The following is a 19,510-nucleotide window of genomic DNA, read 5'->3' as shown; positions in this document are numbered from 1 at the left end:
AATTTAATCTGAGAATCCTTGGATTAATTTGAGAATCTTTGGATTACCTAGTTTCGTGGCCTGTAGTAGTAAAATTACTGCTTCTAAACACTGTGAAAAGTGTTTCGGGTGTAAACTCTGCCGAGGGTGTTTTTGAAATAAAGGTGGTTCTGCCCTGGTGTAGCAGCTGATAATTACCTTTTGAAGGCTGTCATGTGCTAAAAAGCAACAACTGAACATCTAACATGCAGTCATCAAGCAAAGATTCCAAACTCTTATTTTAAACCCTGGAAACTTAAAGGGAAAAAAAAATATACTTTTTGAGATAAGATCTATTATCTGTAGTGTCTTATGTTGCATAGATGTAAAGTTCTGGTGAAGACCACTGCCAGTGGTTCCCTTAATTGAAACTCTTGATTCCTTGTTAACTGTCAAGTCTAGTAACTTAACATTAAAAAAAAAAATAATTTGATGTAGAAAGCCTTAGTTGTACTTTATCTTTTAGTGAGGAAAGAACGTGAGGTTAAAGTGTTAATGCCAACCCAAAAAGAGAACTACAGTTCCTAAGTCCTTTTCCCACAAGCTTGATGGGTTTTAAGAACTGATAATTGGAAGTGAGAGAGCTGAGGTGCCTGGTACCAGTTCACAAGCTCAAATTCAATGCCATTTGGTATTAGCCACAGACTACCTTTTGATCCAACTAGGAGGAATTACGGACTTTGGAGGGAAAGGCTCCTTTAGTGCCCACTGAAAAAAAAATACATTGGAGTTTTAAAAATGATGTGTGGAAGTTTTACTAAATTGTGTCTTCTTTGAGGATTCTGTTGTACTAATTAAAAACATAACACAAAGTAACCTGTTCTGCTCCCCTGCCCCTCCTTAAACTACTAGTTTCTACTTACTATTGCTTTACACTGGATTAATCTGAACTTGAAAGAGGCTCAGGCCCCTTGAAAAATCTGTTTAGACTGTTGTTATAATAGACTGATAACTCCGCTGAACACACAAGTCACTTTTTCATCCTGCTGGAAGATGTAAAATAATTATTTCATAGATTTCTAGGTTGGAAAAGACCTTAGAGATCATCCAGTCCAACTGTCCCTAATCCCCATTAAACCATATCCCCAAGTAGTTCATCCACCCTATTCTTAAACACATCCAGGGATGGGGACTCAACCACCTCCCTGGGCAGCCTATTCCAGTGGCTGACAACCTTTCAGAGAAGAAATACTTCCTAACATCCAACCTGAATCTCCCCTGACTAAGCTTATACCCATTTCCTCTTGTCCTATCACCCAACACTAATGTAAAGAGCCCTTCCCCTACCTCCCCACCATCTTTTCTCAAGTATTTGTAGGCTGTAATCAGGTCTTCCCTCAGCCTCCTCTTCTCCAGGCTAAACAGCCCCAACTCCCTCAGCCGCTCCCCATAAGTTTTATTTTCCAGCCCCTTGACCAGTTTAGTTGCCCCTTCTTTGGACTCGCTCCAGGAGCTCAATATCTCTCTTAAAGCGAGGGGCCCAAAACTGGACACAATATTCCAGGTGCGGCCTCACCAGTGCCGAGTACAGGGGCAGGATCACTTCCCTATTCCTGCTGGTCACACTATTCTTGATACATGCCAGTATCCCATTGGCCTTTTTGGCCACCTGGGCACACTGCTGGCTCATATCAAGCCGGTAGTCAACCAACACCCCCAGGTCCTTCACCAGGCAGCTCTCCAGCCACTCTTCCTCGAGCCTATAGCGATGCTTGGGGTTTTTATACCCCAAGTGAAGGACTCTGCACTTGGCCTTTTTAAAGCTCATGCCATTGGCCTCAGCCCAACGATCCAGTCTGTTCAAATCCCTCTGAAGGGCCTCCCTACCCTCGAGCAGATCGACACAGCCTCCCAGCTTGGTGTCGTCCGCAAATTTACTGAGGGTACATTCAATCCCCTCATCCAGGTCATTGATAAAGATGTTAAACAGAACCGGATCCAGCACTGAGCCCTGGGGAACCCCACTGGTGACCGGCCTCCAGCCGGATTTAGCCCCATTTACCACCACTCTTTGGGCCCGGCCATCCAGCCAGTTTTTAACCCAAAGGAGGGTGTGCCTATCCAGGCCAGCAGTTACCAGTTTCTCTACCAGAACACTACGAGAAACTGTATCAAAGGCTTTACTGAGGTCAAGGAAAACTACATCCACAGCCCTTCCCTTGTCAACCAGGCAGGTCACCCCATCATAGAAAGTGATCAGGTTTGATTGGCAAGACCTGCCTTTCATAAACCCATGTTGACTGGGCCTGATCACCCGGTTAACCTGTATGTGCTCATTAATAGCACTCAAGATAACCTGTTCCATGACTTTGCCCATCACCGAGGTCAGACTGACAGGCCTGTAGTTCCCCGGATCCTCCTTCCGCCCTTTTTTGTAAATGGTGGTAACATCCGCCAGCCTCCAGTCCAGCGGAACTTCCCCAGTGAGCCAAGACTGCCCAAAGATAATGGACAGGGGTTTGGCAATGACATCCGCCAGCTCTCTCAGGACTCTCGGGTAGACACCATCAGGCCCCATAGACTTGTGGGCATCCAGCTGATGAAGCAGATCCTTGACCCGTTCCTCTTGGATCACAGGAGCTTCGATTTGCTCTTCCTCCCTGCTCTCAGACACCATAGGCCAGCTCACCTGGGAACTACTGACCTTATTATTAAAGACTGAGGCAAAGAAGGCATTAAGACCTCAGCCTTGTCCTCATCACTAGTGATTAATTACATCCAATAAGAGGTCGGGTTAATGAGTAACTATGAGGTGAATGTTTTGCAGGGTGTAGAACCCAGGCTGAGAGATGCTGTAAAAGGGAGGATGCTTGACTTCCTACCTTGGAGAGAATAGTTAGGTTCTTGTAATTTTGCTAATGAAGGCTTCTGTCCTCAGAAGGTGGCAGACTTGCTGGAAGGTGCTTGGCATCCTATATGTACGGAGAGGCTTGACTCCACTGAGTTATCTGAGCCTGGCAGACTTGGTAAGGCCAAACTGTACTGTCCTCTACCCATGAGGGTTGTTTTTTTTCTAGATGCTAAAACTGATTGGCACAGTGTATGCTCCACTCTAGTCTTCCCTTCCTCCTCCTTCCCCTGGATATTCATCATACAATGCATGACTGACATGCTTTCAGTTCCTCTGAGCATCACCGGCATAGGCCAGGTGTCCAGGTTGCCACCACGATTTTAACTACCAGAAATGTGAATGCTGACTGAAGTGCAATGGCAGCACTCAGATCTGAAATGTGAATATTGTTACAGACGGGGAAATCCAGGTCTAAATGCATTTCTCCTCCGAGCTCTAGGTAGCCCCTTCCGGTAAGAATTGCTACCGGCAACTGAGCTCCTATGAAACCAGAAAGAGAGTGGCTGGCACTATCTAGCAGAAATCCTTATTACCTTCTATTCCTCCTCCCTTCAGTGTTGAGACTAAACAGTGCTGCTGTGGGAAGGGTTTAAAAAGAAAGTTTAAGTATTAACCAAGAAATAGGATAAACTATATTCCAGTGGCATTGCTAATTATTTTTCAATTCCAAAGATGCAGCATGGTCTAAAGAGTGTTCAGTATTCTTCCTGGCAGAATTCTTTGCTGCTGGCAGGGAGGGTTTCAAAGTAGCTCTTGTACATCCAGGATTTCATAGAGGCCATGTACAAATCAAGAGAATCTAGAAAAACACCTTAGAGATCAAGTTGATGTATTTAAAGATGATTCTTTGTAAAAGTGTTAGTGCCTTAAACATGATGAAGTATTTCCACTACCTAATTACAGTTGGTGCGAATTATTGCTTGTGAAAGTCAGCAGCTGATTTCCTTCCAAAGAGCTAATTCAAAACAAGGACATGAGAAGTTGTGGCTTCCCCTTCCTCAAAGCTGTGATACAGGAGATGTCCTACAGTAGTTTGTGGCAACGTTTAATGGCTCGCTAAATATACGCAACTTTGCAGTGTTCATGCGGGGCATGTTAATTTAGGGGAAGTTCTTAACACTTAAACTAGCAATGAAGTTTAGAGGGAAGTTTGTAACGTTACTTCCCAGCAGCAGAGACTGATGTTTCGTTTTGTTGACTGCCTCCATAAAGGAACTCTCAACACTGGGCAGAGAAGCCTTAAAAACATCCACCCCCCTGGGATTATATCCCTTTTGTCCCTTAGCACCAATGAAGCAGTTCCAGAATTGAGCTGATTTCCACTAACCTATAGTTAGGTCCAAACCACTTGTTTCAGGGGGAAGTTTAACTTGCTATAAATTGAAAAGAATGAACTGCCTATGAAAACAAACCAACAGCATCATGTGCCTCCAAGGGTCAGACCTCAGGGACAGATGTTTGCTTTAATATGCACGTAACCACTTTTTATTGCAAAAAACAGTAGCAGAGATTTGTTAACTTTATGTGATTCAGATTAGGATTTCCTTACGGAAAGGCTGTCCGTTTGCAACACTGCAGATACTGCTGTTGAACTTACATTTTCATGTGCCTGCAACAGTTTTTGGAGTCCGACATCTAATAAACGCTTACATTACCTTTACTGTAGTACAAACATGCCATTTCTTGAAAGGCGTGTACAGCAGCATAGGTATGGTCCAGACAGCATCCACAGCTATTATTTAGGCAGGGAAGAAGATCTGGAGAAAGCCTGTTGTATTTGCATTTTACAGAACAGCAGGACTCAACTGCTTCCCCTACCTCCCCACCATCTTTTCTCAAGTATTTATAGGCTGTAATACTTGAGAAAAGATGGTGGGGAGGTAGGGGAAGGACTCTTTACATTAGTGATGGGTGATAGAACAAGAGGAAATGGGCATAAGCTTAGTCAGGGGAGATTCAGGTTGGATGTTAGGAAGTATTTCTTCTCTGAAAGGGTTGTCAGCCACTGGAATAGGCTGCCCAGGGAGGTGGTTGAGTCCCCATCCCTGGATGTGTTTAAGAATAGGGTGGATGATCTACTTGAGGATATGGTTTAATGGGGATTAGGGATGGTTGGACTCGATGATCTCTAAGGTCTTTTCCAACCTAGAAATCTATGAATCTATGAACTGCCGCACGTTTGTCATTCGTCACACACGCAGCTCAAGATCGCAGCGTTCCACACTTCTGGCAAGTCCCGCTGCACAACTCTTCATCTTATAAGATGCATTTTTGCGTGGTGGTTTTTATTTTTGAGGCTGTGTTTATTGTAAACAGCTTTACTGCAGCTCTTTATCAGGGAAGTCTGGAAGATTTTTTTAATAAAAGAAACTATTTATGGTTGTTGGTAACAGATAGCTGTTACCTCCATATAAAGTAGCAAGGTGGGAAACAAGGTCTTTCATCTAAGAAGTTTGACCTAAATTTCTTAAGTTCTATCACACTTCCAGTTATTTTTAATAGAGGCATACACTATGCAGAGTACAAGAAATATTTGGGATGCATATGAGTTAAAGCCATTGTCCCCTAGCTGTCCTCCCCACACAATTCAGGCTTTTTTCCAGAAGTGTTTTTAAATGAAGCGAGCACTCAACACTTGATAGCACTATAGCAAAGATATATTTCAACTTCAACATTTCCAAACAGGAAGAAACAAAGAAAATGTCTGACATGTCAAAAATATGCTTCACAGGTCAATAATAAAAGACAAAATCATGCAAGCATCTCAGTTTCCAAGCTTAAGTTACAAGCAGTATACAGTGCACTCAAATCCACCATCCAATAAACTTGTTTGTACATCATAAAAAGTATCATATAGACAGAAACCAAATCCCACATCCTCCCCGCCCAAAAAGGTAGTCTGAAAAAATCTCACATCACATCAGAGAAGAAACTGGTACTTTTCTCCAGTGGCATCGTCTGTGCTTTCAGTTTCATTGAACATACACCCAACAACTTAAAACAGCGTTGGACACCGGCGAGGCAAATATCCTAACACGGTAACTACCCAGCAGGTACCCGCAAATGCACCCAATCAACACAGGAAACACGGTTAAACCTAAACAGAAGTATCTGAATGCTGAAAGATTCTCTTCAGTTTTCTACAAAGTTTCATTTTACCCTCCTCAAGGAAGGGCTTTACAGCGCAATACAGAACAATGACATCGAGAAGAATTCTCTTGTTCGTTTTCCCAATCTATTTTGAATATCATTGTTCCCAAACCCGTTGTAAGGGGAAACTTATGCTCTTCCTTTGTAGGAAGGTAAGCCTAAGTCCCGGGATGACTGACCAACACTGACCAACTTTGCCCCCTCCTTAAAATCAAGGGTCACTTTGGCTGATGATCAAACCTGCCACAAGTGAAGTGGGAGATTAATGAACACCTCCGAGATTACAATCCAGTTACTTTTACATCTGCCATAAGCATTGCTATGAAATTGCTGCAGCAAGAAGAATTCCTATCAAAGCAGCATGTTCCAAAGTGAGAAAGCGCGTAACTGAAGTAGCTGGAGTTGAGGATTATAGCATCCCCAGTTGTCACTGTTATTCCCTTAACCAAGCCTGTAGATCTTTCTTTAAACACACGCAAAGTTTGTGCTACAATTCGTTTTTAAATTGCAAATAAGCAAGAAAAGGTGGACTCAATGCATCAATTTGCTATTTGCCATCCACTTTGGGGAAGGTAGCTAGGCAACTGAATAGTAACAATTCAGAGGGTCAGGTTTGCTACAGGGACCTCCCCAGCCTCTCTAGAAACTGCTGTGAATTTCTGCTTTCATCTTTCAGTTTGCGAAGCCCCTGCAGCATTCAGTTCTAGCTGGCACCAGCAAATTAAACTTAAGACATACATAATGGTCAGCTGCGCTAAGAATCGGCTTTACCGTGTCAGGCACACCTAGTCCAGATGTTTTCCTTCAGTGTTTTCTTAAGAAAATGGCAACGTAGGAAAACAAGGCAGTACACAGAACAGCAACAGCAGAATTGCAGAGCTAAGTCAGAGTAAGTTACACAAGAGTTCATACATATCCCCCAAACTAAGGGGCTGTCCTCCAACGGATCTTCCAGTTTCTTGCCTTCCTAAAGCTACCATTACAGACAGACTTTCACCATAGGATTCTATGATTCTATATACATGAAGTTGGAGTATTTCATTGCATTCCCTCTCAAGCATTCACTGCACCTAGCTGTGGTCTCTGGAAACCTTCCACACCTGTTTGCAAGCCAGCTTAATGCTAAGCAAGCGTCCCTGCCATCACAGAGGCATCCAACAGATTACTTCTGATGCAGTGAGCACCAGGCAGTTCCTAACCCAGCACTGTAGAGTCATCAGTGAGAAGTAAGCTGACTTCTGAACTCGCCTAGATGTCATTCCTTAAGTCTGGAATTCAGTTCAGCAAAATGAGTTTTGTACTTCAGTTAGTCAGCTCGTTGCAGCTCCTGGCTAGGTCTGCTCGCAACCCTCCCAACTGCAGTGTCAGACTTAGTCACACATTAGTTTGCCAGAGCACATCCAAGGCTGAGACGTTCCCATCTTTGCCCTCTGCTGGGTGCTGTGTATAAAGCAATAAATTGCACTTCACAGAAATATCAGACTGAGTATTTGTATGAATTTTGAAAGAGTTTCTTTCTCCATCAAGCATTGTACTCAGAAGCAAAGTGCAGAGAAATACTAACTCACACGGGGAGGGGAAAAAAGAGCAGCTTTTAAACAAGTCTGACAACCAGACAACTTTTCTCACTTCATACCATGTTTTTCATACAAACCTTAGTCAGCAGCTTCTCACCTACCATTTCAGTGAGCTCATCGAAAAAAAACCCACAACTATAATAGCAGGAAGATACATTGCCCGACACAAAAGAATCAGAGTAATATATAGTTTCGTTGACTCAGAATTAATTTTCCATGACAAAGACTTTTATCTGGAAGAACAAACTCCAGTTTTATACCTTTTTTCATATTAAAGTGTGCTTTTCAGATTTAAGAGTATATATGGCTTAAGATTTATATGGCTGTTCCTTAAATTGCGTGTCTAATCCTACTCATCGAATTCTAAGGTCCATCCACACATATCAGATAAAACACACGACAGCAAGCCAAGTTCATACTAGAGAACAATCTCCAGTAACCGATCAGATGTTACACCCAGCAACAAGCTTGACAGCACTCTGAAACCCGCTTGTACATGTGTGTTCCTTAAATGATTCTTAAATGATTCATTTGCCCTATTCTGACAGAACCTTCTTATCACAGAAATATAAAAGACTCCATTTGGATATACAGGTGTTGTGCTTGTACGTGTCTTTAAACAGCCAGCCACATGGAATTCCTAGAAAGTTTAGCCCAGTGTACAGGAAACAAAAGTAGTAAAGACCTGCATTTATCTAAAACCATACCTAAAATCATACAGACCTACATATACACCTCAAAAAAAAAAAAAAGGTCAATCAAGTAGCTTAATGCTGATTGCTAAAGGCAGTACCACCTAAATTCATATTTTGGGGCTACAATTAACACAGTAGTTTAAAAAAATATGCCTAGCTCTGAACTTAGATACTTAGCAGTGCGTGACCTAGCTTAATAATAATGTTGTTATCTGCAGGTTTTAATCCACCAAGCTATTTGTAATGGTGATCCACGCAAAAGCTTCCTTGGGCAGGGAAGAAAAAACCCCAAAGCAGCCTAGTCACATTCAGTGATTTGTTAGAATCTAAGAGACTTAAAAAAAAACTCTCAAAGGAAAAAAAAAAAGCAGTCAGAAATTAAATCACCATGTAATTGTCTGAAGTGCACCTCAGTTGAAGTTATTTCCCTAAAAGTAGCTCAGAATGAGGTATTCAAGGTTTATTGTCACTACACGTCTACATACATATAGAGCTTTCCAGATTTACCTCAAATATTTTCAACCCGTGAAAGATTAAGTGGTTGTAGGGTGAAACAGAAACAGGCCTTTTCTCTGCATACCTAGCAAGTACGCACTCCAGTGGAGATGGATGCATCTCCGTCTGTTTCCTTTCATTCCATACATTTATGCTGATCCACCTCTATAAATTTTTTTTGTATAAGCCTTTCTTAAGCATCGAACAGGAAACAGTACCAAGTGATATTAATCTTGCAGCAGTGGCTGGGCAGCTTCAGTATGTTGCATTTGCATGGTATTTGCTTGGGTGAGGATAAAATGCTTAACAAAAACTGCAATAAAAATCGTAACAAGAAGGCTGCCCAGAAAGACTCCTACAACAGTAGCATAGATGTCTGCTCCGAAGGCTACAGGGACTTTTTCAGCAAGAATATCTTTCACAGCGTTGAATGAACCATTGTTCGGCAGCGCGTTAATACCAAGTAGATGGCACAATAAGGGGTATAAATCTGTAGCATTCATTACTTCTTTGGTGGCATTCTTTCTGAAAGCAGGCCCAACTGCCAAAAAAATTGGATGCATTTCTGGTAAGTTGTTGTCATATCCATGATTGCCAACTAGAAATAAAAGATAGATAAAGGTCAGTATTCTGAAGTTGCAAAACAAGCGTTGAAACTTTTCCTAGAATTAGCGTAACGCAGAAAAGGAACAGCCATCATTTATTCTGGCAGAGGTTTAGGAGAATCATTTTGACCAACAGCACAAGCACAAGATCCTAGCAAGCAACAAGTCACAGAACTACAAAGACAAGGTGCCTTAAAAGAGAATGGAGAGCACTATTAAAAAATAAAAAATAGAAGTAAGCTCCCATGGCAGTAACAGCAGGCAATGGCATGCTATGCTACACTCAAGTTTCCTTGATTTTCCTCACAGAAAAGCTCTGACTTTGCAGCAGGACCAGATCAGTTAGGGAAAACTAACTAAATAAATCCATGTAGAGACAGACTGTCTGTTTAACACACTCATAGTAGCAGACAGACCTTAAGATCTGACTGCTTTGCTGCTCTGTCCAATTTTGTGCAATATCTACTCATAAACCAGGAAAAAGTTTATGGGTCCCACTAGTGGGTCTCTAGCACCCTTTCCTTACAGAAGCACTAAAAATTCTGAACAAGTGAATAAATATGCAGGCACAAAAAGCTGCTCTCGTCAGCTATCAACAAACAGAAAACTTGTTAAGTCTTGCGGGTAATGCTCTTCAGCTTCATAACCAGCAGCAAAGTTTAAAGTTTTCAATTACGAAACTTAAGAACTTATCATAAGACATCTACGTTTTTCCTCCTGACTAACCAAAAGTTACAGTTTACTGTCTCCATTCTACCTATACTAAATCTCAAAACCCCAAGGTAAGTGTTGGGTTTTTTCCTGCAAATCACTTACAATGCATCTTATCCTACAAGGCAAACAAAAATCACCGGGATACAGAAACAAAATATTCAAAGACTCTTTCTAGCAATAGAACAAGGTTACTGTAAGTGTAGGCATCCACAGAAGTTGAAGGATTTCAGAAAGCATTCTTGGATTTCCAACCCAACCCTTCTCCAGGAAATCAACAGTACATGATAAAACAATGCCCTTCATTTTCTATTCAGTAAGTTCAGTTACCACTTTTTTTTTAAGCTCTCAGGAAGTGTTTGTCAGTTTGTTAGATCTTGCAAGAAGACCTCAAGTATGTGGCCACTAAAACATGTGAATGATCTTATCTCAGAAAATCTAATTTTTAGAAACGGTAAGTCTAGTTCCCCCTCTCCTAACAGTAGGGTGCCTCCCATCCCATCAGGGAAAAAAACCATAAATTCTACACACTTAGATACAGAGTTTTCCCTCCCGGTATTAAAAAAAAAAATTAAAAAATTACATTGTTTGAAACTGAAAGAGAAAGTACCATGTAAGGTCTCTGACTAGGAAGACAAAGCAGAACACTGTCAAGATAAAATACTTACACTGAAAATGGTCAGACTTATTATATACAATTTCCCATCCTTCATCAGCCAGTGCCAAGATTGGTTGAATTTTACTGTTGTGTTTGTAATGGAATCTATCTGGAATCTGCTCCTTTTTATATACAGTCATGTTGGGATGAGCATTGGTCAGGGCTTCGTATACTTCATCCAGTTTGCCTTCAAACAAACAAACAAAAAGACAGAACTTAAACATACCAGTATGCTTTTAGTAAACTCATCACTAGTTTAAATGTAACTGAAAGAAGAGGGCAAAACGCACTTCCCCAAAAACTCATTATAGCTGTAAGAGACAACAGCAGATTACAACACTTAGAGAAATTAATGTGAGAAATCCAGAGATCATTCACAGATCACAGCTGGCATCAGACTTCACAGCCTATTCCCAAGCCGTAAGTGCCCTGCTAATTTTAGAAAAATCCCTCATTTTATAGTTATCAGAATGTGAGCTTCTCCCAAGAATGAGTCAGGAGGCATTCAGTTGAGTCTCATGGAAAAGAAACCAGCTTCTCCTAGCTCCATGTAAAGCTCGAAAACAAGAAGATAGCTCCTAAACTTGTTTATGAAGTAGTGCACACATTAAGGCAATATTCTGTCTTCCCCTCAGTTGGCTATGATGACAAGTGGTACTTTTGATTTATTTTGAAGCAGTTTGTTAATTGTTTTCCTTTAAAAGGCCAAAAAGAGAAGCCACATTGTTTCTTGGTGTCTCTGAAAACTTCTGAGTGAACCCAACTATTTACTTCTCCTTCTGCAATATGCTCCAATAAACATCTACGTTATTTAACTTCATTCCCAGTGTTGATCTTCTACCATTCTGATTACAAGTTCAGCCAATTCAGCCAAGACCCAACAAGGGGCAATGGATTCAAACTGAAAGAGGGGAGATTTAGATTAGATCTAAGGAAGAAATTTTTTACATTGAGGGTGGTCAGGCACTGGACCAGGTTGCCCAGAGAAGTTGTGGATGCCCCATCCCTGGAAGTGTTCAAGGCCACGTTGGATGAGGCTTTGGGCAACCTGGTGTAGTGGAAGGTGTCCCTGCCCATGGCAGGGGGGCTGGAACTAGATGATCTTTGAGGTCCCTTCCAACCCAAACCATTCTATGATTCTATGATTCTATGAATTTAGAAGAAGTAGCTAGTTTGTTGCTACGTACCACGTAACATGATAGCACTGGCAATTAATTGCCTGGGGATAAGCAAAACCTGACTGCAGAAGCGGTCAGGTCACAGTCTAGATGCCACTGACATGTTAGGAGCTGCACAAAGATTGCAGAGACCTAAGCAGGGAACACACAACAAACGTGCGAAGGGACACCTTGGACTGGCAGATGAAGATGGCACTTTCAGTCTAGAACTGTTTTCCACCCCCAATTCTTTATTTGCTTATTTCCAGTTTCTGAGCTTTGCTTCCTGGTAAAAGTCACTGAACAGGCAGAAAGGAGTTGAACAACCTGCAACACCAGTGCACAGAAAGGAGGAAGCAGGAACACAAAAGCAAGTTCACAAATCTACATGTGAGCAAGTTGCTTTGATTCCTCCCCACCCCTACGAGCACACACTCCTACTGAGGGCTACGCAGTGTACGCAACAGACTTCTCACTGCAACCAAACAGGACACTTCAGCTCCATGAGCAATTTAAGAACTTTCTGCTACGAGCGTGCACAACTCCGTGGGACAGCTGAGCTCACAGCTGGTCTCTGCAGACCAGTTTCAGTGCCACAAGATCTGAAGCACCGTTGGAAGATGTTCACATCTTCTTTGTGGCCAACACTGCTGTTCTTAGCAGATGAGTGGGATTTAAGCACATCCTGCCATTTTGACTTGTCATTTCTTGCTCGTTCTGCCTTCACAGCTGGCTGTACATCCTGTGGCGAGTGTTGCTACGAGCGAGCTCTTCTCCGACTGTCTGTGCCACGAAATGACCGCCTTGATGACCACAAGAACAAGTGCTTAGTTTGACCTGAGACACCTCCTGAAGTAAACCAAGGAAAAAATCTGGTCTGCCATTTACAGTGTGCATGGAGTTTTGAGCATATCTCAGACAAAAAACAGCTGGGGGAAAGGCTCAATTAAAGAAAGATTCTTTGCTTTCCCTCTCAGTTCCTAGGATCCAGTATAGAAATTGTGGAGGAAAACTGTGAGTAGTTTAATGTATAATGTTTCTTATCTCAAATTGGCATAAGAAAGAATCACTAGAAACACAAGAAAGGTCAAGATGAGACAGCAAAACTCCAGATATGATAGAGATAGTTGCAGCAACAAGAAAAGGGACTCCAATCTAGTATTGCCAGGACTATATTACTAACAAAGTTAATTTCGTTATGCCAGTTTTCTACATGGGAAAACAGAGAGGAGAAGCCACAAATACAGCAAATTATAATTTGACATTAAAATTAATTGTTTGAATTAATATATTAATCTTAAATGCAAGAAAAAGGCCAGCATCACCAGCTGTGCTGCAGGTACCATCTTCATGAACATACAATTAGTTCCACCCAGACTAATACACTATCATGGCTTTAATCCATCTCTTGGGGAAGAAATATGGAGCCAAACAGTTAAAATAGCAGAAATTGTGGCATTTTTAAGCATTCAAAGTTTTTCTCAATGTCTCACTAGGTTTTATCTTTCCCTTAGTTTAAGCAAGACAAATGGAATAACTGTTGAAGAATCAGTCTTATATATTTAAATATATGTTATTTCATAGCTAAACTGTAAATTAAGCTCATCGTTTTATAATAAAAATTACAGCTGATTACACAGAAAGAAGGAATTGTAGCTGTGCTCAAAACTAATTCTTGTTTATCTGAACCTTTGGGAAAAACTAAATCCAAGCTATTTCTGAAATCCATTGAAATGGCTCTTCTACTATTCTGTGATCTAATTGCTGCAGAGATACTGTTTCCTCTCAGCATTTAGCAGACAGGAGAATCAGGTTACGCGTCTTTAAGTTCTCATTTACCGCATTTGGGATGTTTCAGCACCAAAGTTTACTTTTACAACTTCTTTGTTTGGTAATGAGAACATCCTGGTCAACCATGTTTGTCCCCGTTAGGATGGAGCTCGCAAACTTGGCTCTTCTAACACCACTCGGAGAAACAGCACCCAGCTACAAGCACCTGAGTGTGCTCAGGCAGCAAATTATCTCAGTTTGGACATACTAACGTTTTAGTCTGGAGTATTCTTCAAACTCAAGATTAAAAAAGACATTTGTTTACACAATTAAAGGTCACTTACGTCTGCAAAATACTCTCTCTGCTGGGGGATTAAATACAGAGTGCTATCCGTTAGTGATGGAAATGTTATAGAAATCTCAAAAAGCACCTTTTCAGAAGGCCACCTTAAAGCTCAACCTCCAAATCAGCACCCCTGCCCACACAAAAAACGCTGTTTTCCAGGTTAACACATTTGCACTGAATAGCTGTAGCTTTTGATCACCAAAACAAAGAGCAGCACACGTACATCGTTGACACTAAACATACACCTGACACTTAAGCAACCCTTCAGTGACAGCAACCAGACCTCAGATTTCAATTCCAACAGTATTCTTGCTCATCATTATCACAATAAAAGTGGCATGAACATAACTGGCTGGCTGTTCAGCGTGATGAGAGAAAAAAACCTAAAGTGAATGACAATAGCTGGCAGCTACTCAAACAGCCAACAGAGGCCTTCTTTTTATCAAAGGTCCCCATCTGGTTTCAGTTTACCGTTTGAGTTAGAAATCTAATTCTTCCCCTATGGCTTTAGCATCTTGATGAAAGGCAAGATATGTAACATTCAGTTGCTATCTATCTAGAATGCCGTTCAACCTTGACAATGCCCCTAGATTATCTCACTTCTGATAAGGACTAAAGGATATTTGGCAATATTAGTCAACAACAGACAGATTTGCTCACTTTTCATTTCAGAAAGTTAATTCAGGCTTTTGACGGAGCTAGCAAAAAGAACAAAGAAGTGATCCTGCAAGTTCTCCTTGTGCAAGGCTGATGTCCTACCACCACTTCAGTTAAGGAATGAAGTCTATAAAGTTTCAATACTCAAGTATTTTCTTCAGAGAATTTTACTGCTACAGCTCCTACCTTCTTTTGGCAAAATAGCTACTGCAGGAGAATGGTCAATGACTGTGTAGAGCTCTCTATTCACATACTGATCAAGCTCAATGAGCCTTTCCAAGGAGGACTGTGACATTCCATGATCACTTGTGATTATGACATTTATCACATCCCACAGCTTCGCTTTCTTCAGTTCAGACATAAGATATCCCAGCTTTTTGTCAACGTCAGCAATGATCGGTCCCATAAGTGGGTTTTCTGGGCCCAGAATATGTCCCATCGCATCAGGCTGCTCCCAATATAGGAGACCAAAGTTTATGGGTTCTTCTGATGTAAACCAGTCAACAAGCCTAGCAACTCTATTTTCAAAGGAAACAGATTCGTTGTAGGGCATATAATATGTAGGAAAGACTCCATGTATTTTCACATCTGTTCCAGGCCACATTGCTGCCCCGGTTTTATGTCCTTCCCTCTGGTTCGTTACCCATATTGGACTGGCTTCTTCCCAGAACTTGGAGTTATAGATGTCCATTTTGTTCATAGAGAAAGTTTCATTCAGAACAGGATCATACATCTCATTAGCAACTATACCGTGGCTTTCTGCATAGAGACCAGTCACCATTGTATAATGATTAGGATACGTTTTCGTTACGAACACATTAGTGACCTGTTTGACATGAACACCATTTTCCATAGCATAATGAAAACTGGGAGTTGAGAATTTATAGATGTAATCCCATCGAAATCCATCAAAAGATACTAGTAACACTCTGGGCTGGGCTGGCTGGAGAGACAACGCACTTGGAAGAAACAGTAAGAAAACTGCCAGGACGTTCCAGTAACAGTTGATGGCTATTCTGGAAGGTATTCGTCCCCTCTTCTGAGGCAACATGGCATCTGTTGAGCAGAGACAGAAGATTTGTTTGCGTTAACCTGTTTGCCAAAGTCGGAACTTAGTTTTAAGAATCAGTAGCTAAAATATTCCTTATGTATTTACACAGCTTGCGTTACTACTACTGAGCACTCCAAACATAGGAACGAGACCCTTTATCAATCAGTTACATATCCCAATTCCGGAGATGGGAAGTGAGACACTACAAGTTCTTGAACGAAACACAGTTCCCAAAGCAACTTCTTTATGCAATGCCACTGCCCAACCTCTTCCTTTTCACTTCCTGCTGCCAATACACAGGAACTCCTGCTCTTGCAATTTGATAAGTTTTCAAATATTTTCTCTACTCAAAGGTGTAAGAAACTGTCCGATGAGAAAGCTCCTGCTTGCTAGGAGTTAACATGCAAACAAGGGCAGTTCTCACCTTGAGAATGACAAAGTCTATCTCCACCAGAACTTTACAACCCTCATTAAAATGTCCGGAGCATTACTTCTCTCTGCGCAAGCGTGGCACAGACACACTCGCATCACATCAGCAGATGGCAGTAGGAAGTATTCACTGGAACTGGAGGACTCCACACCTGCACAGCTTCCATCAGGGAGGGGGGACCACCTAGAAACCATCCCTTCTCAGCCCCGACATTCAGTACGGGATTACTAAATGTGCTGAGGACAATTTCTAGTGGAGAAACTCGCAAATAAGCTTTGAATTTCAGATACAGCAGTATATCCATTAAAAGGTTTTGCTGCTTAAAAGGTGTCAGATCCAGAGTTAGGGAAACAAAGAGCAGGAACATCAGTTTCCCAATGCTTAATCTCATCTCTAACCTGATCATAACTTGCCTACATAGCCAAGCTCTTCCTGATGAACTAATTCTGACACTACCTAAAGGTCACTTCTAGTGTACAGACAGCTTTACAAACAAGAATGTATACAAGTCATACAAGTCTGTGCAGTTTAAGTTCTTCCAACCTACCACTTATGTCTCGGATTGTATTGGAAAGAGGTGGTTGAAAGATTCAGTTGTGAACCACTGGAAATACTACATCTTTCAAGCAAGTATCATCTGTCCTTTCCAGTCAAATACCACTGCTACCTCAGTGCAAGCAGCACGAAATATGCAAGAAACAAGAAATATGATGCAAATCCTGTCCAGGAACTGCATGAGATGGTGACCACTAGACACTGCACCCTAAAGCATTTACTCCCTAAACATTCGGCACTAATTCTGATCATATGACTTAAGGATATTGACTGTTCCTAGCTATGACTGGCATTCCTTCACTAACAGTATGACATAATATGACACACAATTTCATATTGTATTGGGTTGTACTCCCTGGCCTTTCTAAACACCTTCTTGTTCAAAACTGAGTTATCTAACTCAAAGTAAGTTCCCTGTAAGAACCTTCACACAGGATTTCCCTATCTGTAACCGACTTAAAATTTCAGCCTAATATTCCCCACTTCTTGCTCAACAGCATCATTTAACCACAAGACCAGATACTGTTCAATCCAATCCTGAGTGTGGACTGGACTGATACTCCACACATTTCCCTTTAGGTTCCCATTTTTCAGCAATCCTGTGGAACAAGTCACTACTTAAATTCATCTGGAAAACAGCGACTGTGTAGCAAATAAATCCATATTAATATCCAGAGTATATAAAGATCTTAGTTAATATAAAAACTTATAACATAATAAGCATCTGGATACCACCGCAATGATGGAACACGATTTGTAGTTTTGGTAGAATATAAGGTATCTTCCATGGAAAATATTCCTACTCCAATTCCCCAACTAAACCTCTCGCATATATATTTACACTGGATAACAGCATAGGCACTGTTGACCTGCAGGTGGTCAAATGTTACATCGAACCTGCGTGTCTCCCAAAATTAAAATCCAGGCCTAGAGTCCTGCTAAGAACAAGCTGACACTTCAGAAGCACAATTCCCCTTCAGAAAACACCACAGACCCACAGGCTGCGGAATCACTCAGTTTCACCCAACGTGGGATTTCTTTCGGCTGAATTTGAAGGAAGAAAGGGAGAATGTGCCGCTGTGTCCATCTGTACCCCATCCACCAAATTAAGTGTAGCCCATGGTTGAGTCATAAATTCCCCGTTCTGGGGACTGACAAGAAGGAATTTAAGTCCTCTCAAGTGAAATCAGGTCCTTACTTCGGAATTTCACATAGTTATCAATGTCAACATCATCTAATCCTTTAATTGCATATTTTTAATAAAGCTTTTTTTTCAAGGCCTTCCTATACTGGTCTTCACTGGATACATCCTGAGCACATAGAATGGTTTGGGTTCGAAGAGACCTTCAAGATCATCTAGTTCCAACCCCCCTGCCATGGGCAGGGAAACGTTCCACTACCCCAGGTTGTTCAAAGCCTCATCCAACGTGGCCTTGAACACTTCCAGGGATGGGGCATCCACAACTTCTCTGGGCAACCTGGTCCAGTGCCTGACCACCCTCAATGTAAAAAATTTCTTCCTTATATCTAATCTAAATCTCCCCTCTTTCAGGTTAAAGCCATTGCCCCTTGTCCTGTCACTACACATCCTTGTAAAAAGTCCCTCTCCAGCTTTCCTGTAGGCCCCCTTTAAGTACTGGAAGGCTGCGATAAGACCACCCCGGAGCCTTCTCTTCTCCAGGCTGAACAGCCCCAAATCTCTCAGCCTGTCTTCAGAGGAGAGGTGCGCCAGCCCTCGGATCATCTCCCGACCCAGGTCTCTCCAGAAACCCAGCCCCACAAGGCACAGCTCCGGGGTCCCAAACGGGCTCTGGTGGGACGAGAGCACCCGAGCGCCCGGAGCAGGGAGCTGCCGCAGGGCAACGCAGACGCTCAGGACAGCCCAGGAAGTGCCCCGGGCCGCGTTCGGCAGCCAGAGGCGCTCAGCACCAGACGGCCGCGCAGGGCAGGCCGGCGTTCCCCATCACAGCAGCCTCTGCGAAAGGTTCGCCTCACCCCGACGGGACAACCACGCTCCCACACGCCACAGACCGCCTCGACCCCCAGGGCGGCCCCCACCGAGGCCCACTCGGGCCTAACGGACCGTCCCGTTCGCCCCCCGGAGCCCTCGGTCCGGGCTGCCGCTGCTCCCACCGCCCCGCTCGGGACCTCCCCTCCGCCGGGAGGGGCCGCGACCCGCCGTCACCTACCGGCAGCCCCGGGGCGCGGCGGAACGGAGCGGAGCGACACCCCCCGCCGGACAGCAGCGTCGCCCGCACGCAGCGGCCGCTCGCCCCGCCCCACTCCGCGCCCCGCCGCGCCGGGAGTGGCCAGCGGCGCTGTCAGTCAGCGCCGGGCCGCGGTCAGGGTGCGACGGGCAGCTCCTCCGGCCGCGGGCGCTGCGAGCGGCTGCGATCGCTTCTCGGGTGCCCCGGGACGGGCCCGGGCGAGGAGGCGGCTGCCGGAGGGCGCCGGGTGTCGTCCCCCCCCTCCGCGTTGGAGGCGGCGCAGGGCAGAGCGGCCGCGGGGGCGGTTCTCTCCGCTCTGCGGAGCGCAGCGCGGTGCGAGGCGGCGCCGGTGCCGGTGCGGGGACGGGCGGGTTGTGCGGGTGCCGCGGCGGGTCGCGGAATGGCGTTAAGTTGACGAGAAATGGGGCCCGGGCGGGGCGCGCTGCGCTTTGGCCTGTGGAAAGGCAAAGAGCAAAATGCGCTGTCTAGATATCTGCAAGTGCTGCTCCAGTTTCAAAAAAAAAAAAAAAAAAAAATAGGAGGTTTTGATTCGTGTTTTTCTAGCTGCCTTTTTTTT

The 19,510-nt window shown here is 43.3% G+C and overlaps 1 protein-coding gene across 2 annotated transcripts; it reads right to left on the bottom strand.

The window, feature by feature from the left end:
- Nucleotides 1-5,525: 5,525 nt before the first annotated feature.
- ENPP5 (ectonucleotide pyrophosphatase/phosphodiesterase family member 5) lies at nucleotides 5,526-18,946 on the bottom strand. 2 transcript variants are annotated; one of them, XM_086623834.1, is made up of 4 exons: nucleotides 18,916-18,946; nucleotides 14,877-15,746; nucleotides 10,771-10,947; nucleotides 5,526-9,384 (listed from the first exon to the last, which is right to left on the bottom strand). In XM_086623834.1, exons 2-4 carry the CDS (start codon nucleotides 15,739-15,741, stop codon nucleotides 9,014-9,016), a joined length of 1,413 nt encoding a protein of 470 aa, XP_086479960.1. In that variant the 5' UTR covers nucleotides 15,742-15,746; nucleotides 18,916-18,946; the 3' UTR covers nucleotides 5,526-9,013. The 2 variants fall into 2 exon arrangements, with proteins under 2 accessions (XP_086479960.1, XP_086479957.1); XM_086623831.1 differs by lacking the exon at nucleotides 18,916-18,946 and adding an exon at nucleotides 16,166-16,186.
- Between the last annotated feature and the right edge of the window lie 564 nt (nucleotides 18,947-19,510).

Source organism: Tauraco erythrolophus, chromosome 2, assembly GCF_009769465.1.
Source record: "Tauraco erythrolophus isolate bTauEry1 chromosome 2, bTauEry1.pri, whole genome shotgun sequence".
NCBI classification, from domain to species: Eukaryota; Metazoa; Chordata; class Aves; order Musophagiformes; family Musophagidae; genus Tauraco; species Tauraco erythrolophus.
This window is presented reverse-complemented; position numbering and strand designations above follow the sequence as displayed.